The 17370-nt window shown below is 38.2% G+C and overlaps 1 protein-coding gene across 1 annotated transcript; it reads left to right on the forward strand.

Annotated features, from left to right (window-relative positions):
- Positions 1-346: 346 nt before the first annotated feature.
- Positions 347-16691, forward strand: slc44a4 (solute carrier family 44 member 4). The gene is made up of 22 exons (XM_084918628.1): positions 347-615; positions 4806-4854; positions 5101-5174; positions 7210-7288; positions 7389-7488; positions 7583-7714; positions 8172-8232; positions 8382-8502; positions 9064-9147; positions 9613-9725; positions 9879-10001; positions 11835-11934; positions 12135-12227; positions 12350-12452; positions 12885-13144; positions 14116-14210; positions 14352-14455; positions 14613-14686; positions 14848-14918; positions 15705-15799; positions 15890-15974; positions 16072-16691. Exons 1-22 carry the CDS (start codon positions 570-572, stop codon positions 16188-16190), a joined length of 2181 nt encoding a protein of 726 aa, XP_084774754.1. The 5' UTR covers positions 347-569; the 3' UTR covers positions 16191-16691.
- Positions 16692-17370: the final 679 nt, after the last annotated feature.

Here is a 17370-nt window from a genome sequence, read left to right on the forward strand (position 1 = left end):
GCCCCCTAACAAAAATGCTAGCTCCCACTGGAAGATAATAGGACACACACACACACATGTGTCATTTATTTATTTATTAGACAAAGCACACCTCTGGCTCAGTGAAGGAAACACTTGTACGCATTTTAAAAACCCAACAAATCTAAACATTTTTACTAGGACTATGCACGCAATGACAAGGCTAAAAAAGAGCTAAAAATAAGATTTTTTTGAAAACCTTCAACTGAATTATTTCTCTTTATGTATTGATTTTAGTGATGCCAAAGTATTACCATAGACCTCTACAATTACACTATGCAGAGCGAGTCCTCTTGTTAATAAACAATCTTTGGTCCACCGCGCAGGTGCGCATCCCTCAGCAGGTGCGCGTGCCGCGTCATTCCCTGGTTACAGCTGCCAGGAAGAAAAAGATTTCTTCAGTCATTAGTTGCAATGTCCGCGCTAACGCGGCGAAGCTCCCTCGGAAAAAGTCGGTTTTAGATTCTTGTTTGTTTAGTTTTAAGCTCGCAGTGTGTAGAAGAAGTTGCGTTTTATGAGTAAGGAGGAACAGGTGGAGGTCCAGGCGGAACATGGCTAAAAAAACACAAGAAGAGGAAAATCCGAACTCCGAATACGGTGAGCTGACGTCGGCCGTTGGTGATCTGCTTTCAGCGTTAAAGTAAAAATTTCTAAAGGCAGCTGAGAAAACTCTGAAATGAACGAGTTTAGAGTTAAATACTTTGTGAGAGCTGTGTTCATTTTTTGTGTCACGCCATTTTTTATTTTAGAGTTTTAAGTTAAAGTTTCTAACTCCCTTTTTTTTTTTTTTTTTTTTTTTTTTTTTAAATGAAGTGGTTATTAGCATAAACCCACTGTTTCTAATGTGGATTTTTTTAATGACTGTTAGGTCGTTAAAGTTCAGTGATATCTTAATTATCTTCCTGTTTAACAGTAGGCCGTGTGCCAATATTAGTCTAATCAAACTGTTTTATTGTTTTACAGATAACCTAGTTTTAAAATGTTGTGACAGTTTTATTACTGACAAATCAGGACACCTCAGAAACCTGACTGTAAGAAAAAAGACAAAGTATCCAATGGGAGAAAAAAGAAAGCTAAAATAGTTTTAAATAATTGCATCCTGTCCTTTAAAATTTCTTCCATTATTAATGTCATGCTTAGATTTAATCACAGTGTCAGCTGAGCATGGCCTTATGGTCAAATGTGTTAACTATGTAGTGTTGGGGTTAGAAGGATTAGATACTATACTAACTAAATACTTAATTATCTCTCATCTAAATACCAGTTTGTTCTCCCTGATGAGAATCCTCAGTTATTTAGGCTTGAAAGTTGCCTAAATCAGTGTTTTATCATGAAAATATGTGCAGTTTATTTCTATAATGATCAGTTAACATTGTTTCATATTAGGGTGAACGTACACATAAGCACTATTGGTCTGCATAGTGTAAAAGCAGGGAGTCTGTGTTGCATTTGTTAACAGATTGTGGCCTTTTGATAAAAACTTATGATAAAAAAAAAAAAGGTTAATATTTTTATCAGAGCTGATGAGTTTCCTTTGGTGGAAAGTGAAAGCTTCCTTTGTGGGTGCCGTTAATATGCAGGGAAAACTCTGGAAGACAACACTGCTATTTTCATGAGGTCTGAACCAACCACAAAAGACAAATTCTGTTGCTGCTGATGAAAACGTTTTGGCCAGTTCACCTTGTGCAACGGAGTCTGCTCTGTTGGAGTAAGTCATGAGTCTGTTGACACTCTGGCAGGTTTGATAAGGCTACAATAAACAAACCCTCCCTGGAGGTAAACATACATGGATGGATTGATTTCATGTCTTTCCATATAAGATGTAAAAACCAGGTGACCACAGCATCACTGACAGCTGAACCTCTGTTTTTTAAAAATTTGTGTGTGTGTGTGTGTGTGTGTGTGTGTGTGTGAGAGAGAGAGAGAGAGAGAGAGAGTGTCAATTCAGATGAGTGGTCTAATTATGATTCAGCTTTAAAGCTACTCTTTGTTGCTCTGATTGGCTTCACAAGGAAGTAGAAATCATTTTCAGGGCTTTGGACACTTCCTGATTCATTAGTGAGAGATTTGTTTGCTCCCTTTTTGGAGCTGTTGCACTTTTGTCTTGGTTAAGAAAGTTTAGACAGTGTTGAGAAAGATGTGCCTTATTGCAAATCATTGGCCACAAAACTTGTTAAGCCTGCCTGGTTCAACAGTTGAACCAATGTTAGAACATAACTCTGTTAATAAAGCTAATGTAGGAGACAGGAGAATCGCACATAGGCTTTATTTTACATTCTTAACACATTTATAAAATGACTGAGTTAAATAAAATGATTTCAGTGTCAGCTGTCTGATAGTGAGTTGGAGTTTGTAGATTTGTTGCTGTTCTTGGGATCATTGTCCTGTTACATTACACAGCAGCACACAGCCAAGCTTTACCTGTCAGACAGGTTTGGCATTTCACTTTACGACATTTGACAATTTTCCCAGTACCCTTAATAATGGGTTTTGACACCTCTAGTATATATCAATAAAAACATGGTTTGATGCTCATTAGAATAGGTTCCTATTTTTTCCAAGGGTAGCTGCACTGACAAAGACAACTCTCATTCCACAGGTCGGATTCGAACCAAGCCGTACAGTATATGGTCGCCTGCTCATCCCAGTGAGCTAAACTGGCTCTTGTTCATGGTTGACTTTACACAGTTGGTATGGGTGTTTGTGCTGACATGGTTGTGTCTGTCTAAAGGACACTGTCCTAGAACTCTTGTGATTTGTTCACATACAACTTTGCAAACTTAAGTCCTGCAGCCATGTTCTTTTGTGGGAGAATAAGCTTCTTCTTTCTTTTTCATTATTTTTTTCAAATTGATGTTCTAATAAGAAAACCTTTCTCCGGTTATTGTAGCCATTGGAATGTTTAATCACAAGATATCCAGGAGTTGCATAACATTTGAATATTTAAAAAAAACAAAAAAACCCGTTGTAAATCAGTCTCTGCCGGCTACAATTAACCAAGCCATAATTTCTTTTTACAGACAAACCGAAGAATTTAGGCAACATCTATGTTTCTCTTTGTGTCAGAGTCTCCTTGTGCCACTTCTATGTTAAGTCATTGCTTTAACTGGTTGCATTGCTGTGGGTTTAAAGGACTGGGTCTGTTCTGTCATCTGCCTCATTCATCTTAAGACAGGGTCATGCGATAACTTTCGTATTCATGGTCCTTTGTAATTTTTTCAAATTCAAGCTGTAAAATACCAGCCTGTATGAGGTTCAAAGTTTAAAGGTTTAAGGCTTTGCATCAGTTTTTTACGAGGGAAGAACTGAAAAGTTGTGTGTCATCTAAAGGTGCAGACTGTCATTTACTCTAAACACACAACAGCGTCCTAGCAAATGAAATCTGACACTCACGGAAAAACAAACCAGTGAAAAGCTGTCTGTGTTGTCAGCATTTTGTATCTCTGACGTTTCTCTAAGTATTTCTCGAGTGGAGATTTGGAGGACGTTAGTGTAGTCTTTTCAATGAATTGTTTGTTTGACACACCTGATATTTCAATGACTGAACAATACTGAGATGAAAAACCTTCTGATCTTATGTGTTGCAGTAATTGGCATTTTATTAGCCCTTCCTGTTTTGAAGGATTACACTATAATGTACAATTAGCTTTTTGTTATGGCCACTTATTGCCAGCTTTGAATCACATGATTGGCCCTGAAGTTCATACATCCTGTTGTAATATTTGTATCCTTCTCGGAAAGCCTGAGGGACTATGTGCAATGTTGACACACTGTCCTTTCAGCTCTATTCAAATTACTCAGTGAGACGACTTTTAAATGTTGTAACTTTTAAGCTACCTTGTGCTATTAGTTTTCATAAAGTGAGGAGTGCAGCTTTTTCTTATGATCAAATATGAAGTACACGTGGATTACAAAGCCATAAATCGTTTAGTCATTGTATTTAATACCATATGAGGGTGGCTTGTCCTATCGGGTTATTCCTGCTCAACAGGATAATGCAGATCTGACTTTGGTGGTTGGAATTTTTTTTTTCAGCTGAAAGTCTCTCAAAGAAGTTTCCTGAGTTTCATTGTTTGCAATTAAACTAGTACACTTTGCTTTGTGAAGGCAGGACAGTCTCATTGTTTCAATTCAAATTCTATTAAAAAAACTATGTCGACAAATAATTATCCTGAGAGCTGCTGCTGTCAGTGCTGTGCCTCACTCAGTAATTTTTTTTTTTTTACTCCCTATGGTATGATTAAACATATATTTTCTAACATAAAATATGCATTTTATTTTATATTCAGAGCCGCTTGATTTGTAAGTCCACTGGATTCATTGTTTGTTCCTGCTAACTGTCCCTCTCTCTGTTCCAGGAAACAACAATGACATATTTCTTCCTAGTAATTCAATTCCTGTCATAGTGATTATACAGCAACACATCTATGAACAATCAGCCCATAAAATATGAATGCAAGTCTCTGAAAGTTTTCCTATTCACTTAGAAGTAATTCATTAACTTTAAACAGAGGGTGCCTGTTTTTAAAGTTAAACAAATCTAACTATAAGAAATATTTCAGGAACTGGCTAAATAAAACTCCAGTATAACCAGGTTGAAAGATGGCAATGGTCAAAATGTCTTTATCCAAAAAGGCCTGTTTTAATAACTGCACCTTGTCCATTGTTGCACAGTTATACATTAAATCAGCAGTTCAAAAATGTGTAAGAAACTGCTAATGTGTCCTTGATCATCTGTTCACAAATAAGGAAGTTGTTGATTAATGGCGAATGTTTGCCTTTCCCAGGACAACCAGCGCAGTTTGACCATAATTTCAAAGGACCTGTAAAGAATAGGTAAGTCTGACTCAAAGCTCACTGGATAGGTGGTGAAATTCTTACATTTTAACCCCCCTGTCCTCTGTCCAGCTGTGTGTGTGTGTGTGTGTGTGTGTGTGTGTTTTCTGTTGGCCTAGGAAGACACATTTATCACATTTAACGAAGACACATTTAACAAAATCAAAAACCCATGCAAAGCTTACCCTGTTCACTTTACTTAATACTATCTCACTTTCTTTTTCTTTTCTTTTCTTTTTTACACAGAGGGTGTACAGATATAATCTGCTGTATTCTCTTCCTGCTGGTCATCATCGGCTACATAGTAGTTGGAGTTTTAGGTAAGAGAAACCCAACCCTGCCAGCACAGGCATTATGTGCCCAACTGTGTTTTCATATGTCCTTATGTTTTTCACTTTATACTCACTGCTGCACTTTAACAAACATACTTTTTGATAAGCAAAGTGTGATCGAAAGATCGACATTAGTCATGTGTCCGTCTTTTTCGTATGAAGCTACTATGTAGTTTCCTCTATCCAGCAGGCTATAACAATATGTAACCCATCAAGTCACTAGTTAACTTTCTGACTTCACAGAAACTACTGGTTTTTAGAATCATTCATCGTTCATGAATTTTGTTGCATTTGGACCAATTCGTGTTAACTGTTTCTCCCTCTTGTCAAACCAGAATTCATTTAATGGCAGAGATTTACAGCTCTTGATTTATAAATGCCAAGTAGATTACATGATGTAAAGGATTACACTTGTTGTTTCTTTCAGTTGTTTAGTTTCTATTGTTACTATGAACAGCTATGTTTTTCATATAGTTCCAGTCAGCAGCTTTTTATTGCTCTGTCATCAAACTCATTCCAACACTCAGGGCCATCTGTTATCTAGAGCAAACACAGCGGCCTGATGGGTCATGAAGTGACCTTATTTGTGTGTTCAATGGCTAGTATTTCCCAAATCTATTTCCTCCATTGAGATTATTAAAAGCGCTGCACACAAGGGTGGATTTATAGTGGGAGAAATCTGCTCTACAGGTTTAGCAAAATGTTCCACTGCTTAACATGAAAATCAATGATAACTGAACATTTGCCAGATGTAGCAGGGGTCCTAGTTTATGGCTACATGCATTATATATTAAAAAAAAAAAAAATACATTGATTTAGGTGTGTTTTGTATGCAGCAGCTTAAATATGTGTATTAAAAGAAGCCCCATAGGGGAAAACAAACTCAAAAACTGCATCCTGTTGTCCCTTTTGATGCTTGTTTGATTTAAAAATAAATAAATAAATCAATAATAATAAAAAAGTAATGCACCAAGTTCTGTGAATTGATACCAAAATGCAGTCATAATATTGCTTCTCATAAAAGTACACAGTATAAAAGTTATTACTGGACTGCTTTTGTCACAATATTAATCCATCCATCCATCCATCTTCATCTGCTTTATCCGAGGCCGGGTCGCAGGGGCAGCAGCCTAAGCAGAGAGGCCCAGACCTCCCTCTCCCCAGCCACCTCCTCCAGCTTATCCGGGGGAACACCAAGGCGTTCCCAGGCCAGCCGAGAGATATAATCTCTCCAGCGTGTCCTGGGTCTGCCCCGGGGCCTCCTCCCGGTGGGACATGCCCGGAACACCTCACCCAGGAGGCGCCCAGGAGGCATCCTTGTCAGATGCCCGAACCACCTCAGCTGGCTCCTTTCGATGTGGAGCAGCAGCGGCTCTACTCTGAGCCCCTCCCGGATGGCCGAACTTCTCACCCTATCTCTAAGGGAGAGGCCAGCCACCCTTCGGAGGAAGCTCATTTCTGCCGCTTGTATCCGCGATCTCGTTCTTTCAGTCACTACCCACAGCTCGTGGCCATAGGTGAGGGTAGGGACGTAGATCGACCGGTAAATTGAGAGCTTCGCTTTTACACTCAGCTCCCTCTTCACCACGACGGACCGGTGCAGCGTCCACATTACTGCAGCCGCAGCCCCAATCCGTCTGTCGATCTCCGGCTCCCTTCTCCCATCACTCGCGAACAAGACCCCGAGATACTTGAACTCCTCCACTTGGGGCAGGAACTCATCCCCGACCTGGAGTGGGCACTCCACCCTTTTCCGGCTGAGAATGTGTTACTGAATTCACACCACAATCTGTTTCCCACCTCAATAAATATTTTAGCAACCATTTTCACATCTCTCCGACCAAAGACCACACTGGTATAGGCAGTAAATGCTGAGAGTTTGAATTAAAAACACACCCTCGTGTAGTCTGTTCATATGAAATGCAAGCAACACATTGAACAAGATGGATTAGGTCAAACATTTACATGATTGGCTTTTAGTTTCTTTCTGAGTATTAATTTGTTCTTTTTTTTCCTCTGTCAGCTTGGATCTATGGAGATCCAAGAGATGTTCTTTACGCAAGAAACTCAACTGGCTGGTTCTGTGGAGTTGGGCCAAATAAGTAATTTAACCATTGTTTAGAGTCATTTTATTTAAATAGAGAAAATATATACACACTTAATAATATAATATGAAATAAAAACTTTATTCATGTCTTTCAGAGACCGACCCAACTTGCTTTACTTTGACATTCTCAAATGTGCAACGTCTGTCAATGTGATGGCAAGTGTTCTCAATGGTTTCCAGTGTCCAACCACACAGGTAGACACAGCTGCTGCAGTTTGCTGTTCCTGTTCAAACTCTTTACTTTCCTCTCTGTGCTGCATAAATATTCCTATTTTTTCATCACCCATAGGTGTGTGTGAAAGAATGTCCCTCTGACTTCTGGGCCGTGCAGATACAGTCGTACCTTCCAGGTGAAAATCCTGCAAATGTTTTCGATCCAAATTACTGCGTGCCATCTCTTAACCTCAACAATTCTAACTTGGTAAGCTACAAACAGTGTTTAAAAGAAAGTATTCTTGTCACGCTACTGGGCTGGCGGCGTGAACAGCCAACTTTGTGAAGATCATAACTCGAGAACAGGGAAACTTGAGACTTTCAATTTGATTTTCAAATCTCAGTAAAGTTTGAATATTAGTGACCTCGACGCTTAAAGTCAAGGTCAGAGGTCATGTTTTTTGTACAATATCCTAGGAAATCAGATCTATTAAAAATCTTGGGCGAGTTCAAATCTCGGTGACCTTGACCTCAAAGTCAGTGTCAGAAAATCTTAAAATAACTTGCATTAACTCATAGAAGATGTTGCGTAGAGGTTTCAGATTTATACCATAGCTGCAGTCTAGGAGGCAGGGCTAGCACTGGTGGCTGTTTCTATTTTTATGTATTCTATGTATGCAGTATTTATTTTTGGCCAAAACTTGATTGTTAAACATGTTTTTCAGAGTGTTAGTGAGATTGTACAAAAGGAGCGGTGTCCTTTCATGCTCATACCTACAACCCCTGGTCAGTAACAAATTCACATTACTGCTTTCATTTAAATTTCCTTGTATGTTCAATACACAGTACAGTACCTTATGTATAGAGATCTAAAAAACATTCTAACTCCATATTTATGGTTAATTTTATTTTCCTTTTTTGTTCTGTGTGGTTAGTGCTGGGGAGATGTTTTCCTGATATCACAGCCTTGGGGAACATACCTTTAGACTTTGCGAATGTTCCAGGCTTGCCCGCCTCAGTGAATGACACTGTTGCCCTCATCAAAAATGGCACTGGGTAAGAGACATTATCAAGATGACTATGAATCTAAATGAACCCACAGACTTTAATAATCTTGTGTCTTTTTCCTCCTTATCAACAGCACAGGGTTGGTGGTTTTGTGAGTCTCTGTTGAGCCGTAGCGTAGCAGCTAGTTCTAGTTGCTCTTGTTGCTGCGTTTAACTCACTTATACACAGCGGCCTTAGATTTCATGTGACACACTGTCTTGGGATTTGCAGCCCTAAAGCATTAATGAATAGTTGTCTTACACTCTCTGTCTGCCTATGCTGAATATCTTGGGTTATTTCTGGTTTCTATGACTTCCCAGCTCTATTAGTGTCACATTAGACATGTAGAACATAATTATATAAAAATGGTCACTGTTGGCTGCATGATGATCTTTTCACCCACCTTTTAATTACCCCCGTACCACTTTTAGAAATGGGTTTTAAATGCTGTTGTTCGTTGTTTTGTTTTGTTTTTTTCATTTGTAGTATTTTTTTTATCTGATGATGACTTTTTACTATTTAAAAGCAAAAGTGCCACCATCACATCTTGTCCTGTTTTGTCTTCATTAGGGGCATTATCAACAGCTTTAACGCTAAGGACATCGCCACCCGAATCTTTGCAGATTTTGCGTCGTCATGGCCGTGGATCATCCTGTGAGTTTCCCTGCTGAACCAGCATTGCACACTGCCACCTGCTGATGTACAGATAGAAGTCAGATTTTGTAATGAAGTTTTGATGATATCGAAAAAGCGATAACACAAAGTAGTAGTGTCAACTTAATATCTAAAATGCTGTATCAGGTGCTCTGTCGTAATAAGAAAACTAACAGAATACAATCACTGGCAATTATTATTTTTAACATAAAAATAAATGATTACTGTATATTAATATACTTGTCAAATATAAAATATTACCTTATTGACAGTGTCAGCAAAAAAGTAAATGGTACCAGTAGAAGTTGTGGCAGAGGCTTTGTATGAGATTATATTAAGTTGGATATGTGTTCTTAATATAGTTTACATCTTTCTCACGGCTTTCTTTTTACCTTAAAATCGTTGCTTTAATTTCTTATGAATGTCCTAACTGTCCCTCTATCCTGTCCACTTGTCCTGTCTCAGTGGTTTGGTGATAGCCATGCTTGTCAGTCTGTTGTTCCTGTTGCTGTTGAGGTTTACCGCTCCAGTCATGGTGTGGGTCCTCATCATTGGAGTGTTGGCTGCTGGAGCTTATGGTAAACACTCACCTGGAATAGTTTTTAAATCAGGCACACAGAGGTGCAGTGATGTCTGGATATAAAGAGGACCTAGTTATTTTATCTCTTGAAATACAAAGTGAAGTTAAAAAAACAAAACTATTTTTTTCTTCTTTTTTTTTCTTTTTTCAGGAATATGGCACTGCACCTGGGAATATCTAAACTACAAACAAAACTCTGCTACCATCACTACAATTGGATTCACCACAAATTTCCAGAGTTATCTAGAAGTCCAAGAGACTTGGCTGGCATTCTGTGAGTGTCATTAAAATGCTATTTAGTTCTACCCTTTGCTGTGCTGTTCAAATGTCACCAAATATTTCTCAGTCTTGTCTTTGTAATGTACTCAGAGGTTGAGAGCGAGCGAGCTGTGTGTGCATTAATAAGCTAATTGGGTCAAGTGTTGGATATAAAAGTAATTAAATTAATCTAGAACTGGAAATTATGCATTTACACTAGAAAGAAAGTGCTTTTCTTTCTATGGCCATTTTGACAGAGTTTATGCACAGCAGCTATTCTGTGGTATTTTACAAGTAAGAGTACAGAGGAAAAGAGAGGTATAAAATCTAAATAAACAAGGACATTGGCACATTATGTGTGTACTGAAATCAGTATATCTAAAAATAAATGCAATAAAACCACTGTTGGCTTGCAGGAATTGCATGTCATGTTTACAGCACCTCTTGAATAATGACATTGTAAAACAGATTCAGTAACACAAATATCCTTTATTTTGGGGGTTATAGTTTTCTTTGTTTTACACTGACACATTAAGCATAGGTAGCTTAATGTTGATTGTTAATCTAATCCTGTGCATACATATATTTTTGAAATAAAAGTAGGCAAAAAGTTAAAGTGGTAAATATGATTCTTAAGATCATACATGCCAACCCTCCCGATTTTTCCGGGAGAATCCTGAATTTCAGTGCCCCTCCCGAAAATCTCCCGGAGCGACCATTCTCCCGAATTTCTCCCGATTTTCCACCCGGACAACAAAATTGAAAAACCATATCGCAGATTGGCCCAGCCAATTCCAGTTTCCAACAATGGCTACTATTACTACAGCTACTTAGTTTTAATATTACTCTTATTACTCTTTCTGGGTCACAAAATAAACTTTTAACATATTTTCAGGTGACAATGTAGCTGTGTAAACTTCAAATATTTGATCCAGGGAGAACAGCAAACTCCTGGCACATCGTTTTCAAACCACCGCGGTCTTTCGCTACTCAGGTTAAACATGATATATAAGTCACTTAACTTAAAAATGTTATTGTTTGGTCTGTGTCAGTGTTTTATTTGTTCGTGAGTAAATCGGTTTGGCTGAGATTAAAGTTATTAGATTAGATAAAACTTTATTGATCCCTGGGGACGGTTCCTCCCGGGTTTTCACACAGGTGAATAAACGTCAAACAGAAAACTGATTAAACAGAAGTGTGAGATGGTCGAAAATTTACGCCAGCGTCCAGTTATATTTTAGACAGCAAGGAGCAGACTGTGACGTAATTCTGAAGGCTAGTCCGTCCAATTTCACAGTCGCTCATTTCTGGTCTACCTGGCTGTCGGAGGACCCGGCCCACTTAGATCGCGAAGGCCGGGTCCTCAGGTGGACAGGTGGACACAGCCTCTGAATTTGGACACCCCTGTTGTTTCTGGCCGATAAATAAACATTGTAAAATTCAAGTTTTTTGTATATATATGTATATGTATTCTCCCCCCCAACAGCCCTTTTGAATGTCTCCCTAATTCTCAGGTCTCAAGGTTGGCAAGTATGGTTAAGATTAATCATTTAAAAGATGAATTCTTTTGTGTGTCTGGGCCAAAGGCCACAGTTTATTCGGCAGTAGTTACACACAGTAAAATATACAAAACAAGTATACACACATACACATACATGAGTAAGGTACATGGGTATATAAAAGTTCAAAGCTAGGCATGTTAAAAGATCAGAATAAATAAAGTACATTACAAGTAAAGTAACAGGGAGAACACATGTGGGTTAATATATCTGTGTGTATGATTGTGATGTGTAGCAGTTGGGTGTGGGCTTGTGTTCCTTTTTGTGACTCTCGTTATTCTGCTCCTCAGTGATAATTTTATGCATAGTTGAGGGGATCCTTCTGCTGACCCTCATCTTCTTACGCACAAGAATCCTCATTGCCATCGCCCTCATCCAGGAGTCCAGCAAGTAGGTTAAACAAAACGAAAAATCATCCACAGGACTGACTCGCTTTTAACAAACGTGATGTGAATAATTCAATTCTTAATCTTAAAAGGGACTCTATTAGTTTTACTTATCACAATAAAAGTAACAGTGCGTTTTTATCTTATTGTGAAAATGTCACAAAACCTTGGCATGACCTCATGATGTGTGTTGATATTCTGCAGAGCTATCAGCTACATGATGTCCACTCTGCTGTACCCTGTGGTCACCTTTGTTCTCCTGGTGGTGTGTGTGGCTTACTGGGGGGCTACTGCTTTGTATCCATTATTGTTATGTTTGCATGTGTGTACATGTTATTCTCAGGCTACACTATGGTCTGTAATATATAGATGATATTTGATAAACGCTTTCAGTTCTTTTCTTAAACAAATGGATGCAGATATTTGGCTACTTCAGGAAGTCCCACCTACAAAGTGGTGGCTCTGAACTCCACCATGAACGACTGTAGTAGTATCGATGGCACCAAGAACTGTGACCCTCTGGTGAGCCTACTGGGGATAAATTTTCAAAACATTTTTTTTCCTTGACTTGTCTAGGAGATAATTAACTGTAATTCAATTCAGGGTCACCTGATCCAGCCCCAACTATAATCTTCATAATAAAAAAAAATCAAAACTTTCAGCCTTATCTTAAAAATAGAGAGGTATGTTTTGTGAATTCAAACTGGGACCTGGCTCCATAGCAAAGGGACCTGATAGCTGAAGTTCTACCTCACAGTCTTGGAGCAAAGTGTTGTGATATGATGATTGATGGAGTCTTGTCATTCAGGATTAAAGAGGATTTAAAATGATTGTTTATTGTTTAATTGGTTTACTGGTTTTGTTTTTTGGGGGGGGGGGTTTTGTAGCCTTTTGGCAAATACATGCACAACCATTCTATACGTCATCACTGCTACTTTCTTGTTCTCCTCGCAGAACTTCACCTCATCGGATTACCCGAACTGCCCCTCAGCCAGCTGCATCTTCATCAACTACAATAGCACGGACACCTTCCGGAAGAACCTCCAGTACCTGCACATCTACAACGTGGTGGCTTTTCTCTGGTGTGTCAACTTTGTCATTGCTCTTGGACAGTGCACGCTGGCTGGAGCTTTCGCCTCCTACTACTGGGCTTTCGAAAAACCGTCTGACATCCCCATGTTCCCTCTCTTTGGAGGTTTTATACGCTCACTCGGGTAGGTTAATGAGCAACTACCACATCCTGCAACAATGAATGAGTAAAGAGTAAATGACCCAGAGGTGCCATTTTCAGACCCAATTCTTTTTATATGATTACAGTATGTTTCAGAGGATAACACACACAAAGCCTAATATTTTCATAATTTATAATTGGGGGGCTGAAGAAATATTAGAAACATGGATTATTTTTCCACTAAGCTGCCGCGGTTGACTGTGAACGTAACTTTGTTTTATGTTCTGTAACTTGTCAAACGTTTTTACCTAGAAGTCAGTCTTCAAGTAGAGGGTGATTCTTAGTACAGGCTGACCGCAGCAATTAAACCAGCCACATCTCAATTTTTTTTTTTATTATTTTAACTCTGATTTGTAAATTGTCTGCTGTACACAGCTAATCTAATATTTCCTGACATGATGTCCCACATAAGTTTTGTTCTTCTTAAAAAAAAAGAACTGCATTATCAATGCTGCTATTTCATCATTCATTCTTCAGCACGTTGCATTCAGTAGACAGTAGACACATGTCAGTATAAAAGATGGACATGCCAACATAATGCCAGCCACTGATTTTTTCATGTCCTGTTTTGAAGCCTTGACTTGAGCGCTGTAATCTTAGTGTTTTGAAACCAGATGTCATGAGGCTGATCAGACTGAGAAACTGAGGGACACCCCATTCATTGCTAACCATTGGCCATATCCTAAGTAATACTCCTTCCTGACTCTAAAAATGATCCCAATTTACAAAATGGACTTGATGTTGTATTTACTAAACTAACAACTGGACCTAAAATCTTACCACAGAGCGAAGGAGCTAAAGAAGATTTTCACATATGTCTTTGTAAAAACAGAAGTGTCTGTTTAATTGTTGTTGCCAGTTTTAGGCAGTTCAGTATTAGTTTAGTTTTTACACCTGGAATCTACATATATCTTTTAAACTGGCTAAGAATACAACATGTAATGATTTTTCAAGGTACCATTTGGGCTCTTTGGCATTTGGTGCTTTGATCCTGACCCTGGTTCAGATCATGAGGTTGATCCTGGAGTACATTGACCAGAAAACAAGAGGTAAGACTGATAATATTCTCAGATGTCACTGCCACAGGAATAACTGAGGATACGAGTAAAAGTATATTTTGAAATAACTGGGTGGTCAAAGATGTTTATATACTAAGACACTAAGAATTTTCCCTGACTTGTCGTCTCCAGGGTCGCAGAACAGTTGTGTGCGTTTTATATTGTGCTGCCTGAAGTGCTGCTTGTGGTGTCTGGAGAAGTTCATCAAGTTCATTAACAGGAACGCTTACATCATGGTGAGAGGACATCATGTGAAAAACAGCCTTTGATATTAACTATAAGCGTTTCTTTTTCTACTCTAAACATGATAAAATTTGTTTTACTATCTTTACATAATTTATCCAGTATTTCACTGGAGTCTGAAAATCACTCTGTTTTTTTTTTTTTTGTCAGATTGCCATTTATGGGAAAAACTTCTGTGTCTCAGCCAAAAATGCTTTTCAGCTGCTCATGAGAAATGTGATAAGGTTTGTGTTGTAGTTATTTCCACAGTAAAGGGTCTGTGCTTAGTACTGCATGCTTACAGTTCCTGTAATGCTTGTACAGAACATGAATGTATTTGCATGTGTTTGAGAGACTGAGTGATTTAGTGTCATGTTTCTCCGTCCTGCCCTGCTTGTGCTCTCAGGGTCGTGGTGCTCGATAAAGTCACAGACCTGCTGCTGTTCTTTGGGAAGCTGATGGTGGTTGGAGGTGTAGGTAAGGATGACATCGATTCATCTAGCAAATCTGTCACTGCGGGGGTTTTTGTAACCCCTGGCCTGGTCCAAACTCGTCTGCCTTTTAAGCTGTTACAATTGTCAACAAGTTGATAAATGGTCTTTGTGCTGGTGAGTGTAGTGGAAGCATCAGAGACAACTGCTTAAAACAGCTGCAAGCTACATCCGCAAACATGGTGGAGAGGCAAATTTATGAGATTAAAAAACAAATCAGCTCTAAAGAGTGCACAAGGCAGAAACACTGCCAGTGTGTTTGGAAGCTCTGCCAGGGACGAAATGTCACAGACACGCACACGATGTGCACCCAGGGTGAGACGGGAACGCCCTGTGGGTTGATCACTGTGACTGACTCTGAGACACTCTCATTTAAATCACCAGTCATCTGTCATTGGAGTAAGATGATTGAACTTTGAAGTTAAATAAGTGGAAACTGGAAAAGTTCAGTTTCTAGTTGAGTTCCTGCCAAACAGAATCTGTTTCAGTTCTTTGTAGCTGCATGTTAAAACAATTAGTGCTTTAAGGGGAGCGCTAAAACACAGGAAGTTCAAACAATCAATTTAAAGAAAAAGTACAACTAAAATATATACAAAGCTGCAATAGTTTACATTCAATCATTTAAAAAAGTGATAAATGTTAAATTAAAAAGTACAAAAGAAACACTGAAAATGATGAAAGCATCTCAGCAGCATTTGGTCACTGCTGATTAAACTCTAATATCTCAGTTTATCTGAAAGAATAGGTTCTGAAGTCTGAATCTCCTTTCCAGGTGTTTTGTCTTTCTTTTTCTTCTCTGGACGAATTAAGCTGCCGGGCTCCAGCTTCCGTTCTGAAAACCTCAACTACTACTGGATGCCAATAATTGTGAGCTAATCTCTTTTTTTAGGATAGTTGTCCTTGTTTCCATTTTTCAGGGATTCGTCGTTGATTTATTTTTTTCCTTTGTTCCTGTAGACGGTGGCGTTGGGTAGCTACCTCATAGCACACGGATTTTTCAGCGTGTATAACATGTGTGTGGACACACTCTTCCTCTGCTTCTGTGAGTAAATACAGTTTACTGAATAATGTTTGATCACATTATTTCCACATAAGCGAGCAGCGCATTGCTCACACTCGTCTTCCTGTCTCACCCACAGTGGAAGATCTGGAGCGTAATGATGGATCTGCAGAGAGGCCGTACTTCATGTCTAAAGGCCTCATGAAAATCCTCAATAAATCCAACAAGATTCAAAAAAAGCAGAAAGCTAAGGACTGAAGATATTTGTTGGGGTTTTCTGCATATGTATATGAAACCACACAAAACTGTCACACACATTCAGGATGTCTTTCTTTGTATCTCTTCACTTTTAGATATCATTAGCTAGGTTTAACAAAATTACTCTGCAATTTAGCACTTTTTAATAGCTTGCTTTTTGTTTTAACATTTATATTTAGTATTAATGACTGTACATATAAAAGGACCGAGAGATTCCAAGTAATGCAAATCTATTAATCTCTTCATTTGTTTCTCATAAGCACTTTTCTGTAAGGTGATCTTTCTGTTGTTTTAGAAGCATTTAATCCTCCTGCTGGTTGATTGGTTGTTACAGTTTTGAATGTCAGTTGAAAGTTAAGACTCAATATACAACTTGAATTCTAGAGAAACATTTAAGCTAATTTCTAAAAATGCTCTTATATATTTTGAGATTCCTAAAGTTTTTATACATTTTTATGTTCACAATATTGTTAATTAATTGTAAAAGAATAAAGTTGTAAATATGAACATCTGCCTCCAGCAGCTTCTGTGTGGATTCTCATACTTTTAGAGCCATTTTTCCTACCTCTGAGTTCAGTTTCATATTTACTACCAGAATCACCTTTTTTACTTTCACAAGTAAAATATTACGGTATTCGCTATAATGGTGACTTGATAGTCCTATTTTATTAGAACTTCATTAGGATTTTTGATAAAAACCCATCTCACATTGGCCTTGTATAGTGCACTCTGCAGGATTGTACTGTATGAATTGTAGATTGGGGTTTCTAGTCATTTTAAAGCTTTTTCAACATATCTGAGACGAGACCAGTTTAAAGCTGACTGATAAATCTGCCCCATTTCACAATAGGAAGAGATATTGATTTATTCACTGATCTGATTTTGGATTTTGGAGAGTGCCTTGTATATTTTAGTCAGTAGTTTGGGGGTTTTGAGATTATGGATAGCACCACACTTGATAGTGTTTATAATTTGACCTGATTAGGCTTAAATTTCTTTTTCTTTTATTACTGTAGAATTAATTTGATGATTGTCTAAAAATCTATTCACGTTAATCCCTTATTGTAATTCTAATCTGTCAGATGGAATGAAATCTATTCCTTTAAATATATGTTCTAAGCATTTACTTCCTTTAAAACTGCAATCTAGGAAGTTTATCATGTTATTGTTTTTTCAGACT

This window comes from Perissodus microlepis, chromosome 22, assembly GCF_051167445.1.
Source record: "Perissodus microlepis isolate ML-2025 ecotype Zambia chromosome 22, ASM5116744v1, whole genome shotgun sequence".
Classification (NCBI taxonomy): Eukaryota; Metazoa; Chordata; class Actinopteri; order Cichliformes; family Cichlidae; genus Perissodus; species Perissodus microlepis.

Coding starts and splice junctions, on each gene's coding strand:
- slc44a4 (XM_084918628.1), top strand. CDS start 570: ATGGCTAAAAAAACACAAGAAGAGGAAAATCCGAACTCCGAATACG. Junction 7,489..7,582: donor TCCAGTGTCCAACCACACAG/GTAGACACAGCT, acceptor CATCACCCATAG/GTGTGTGTGAAAGAATGTCC. Junction 14,211..14,351: donor CATTGACCAGAAAACAAGAG/GTAAGACTGATA, acceptor TGTCGTCTCCAG/GGTCGCAGAACAGTTGTGTG.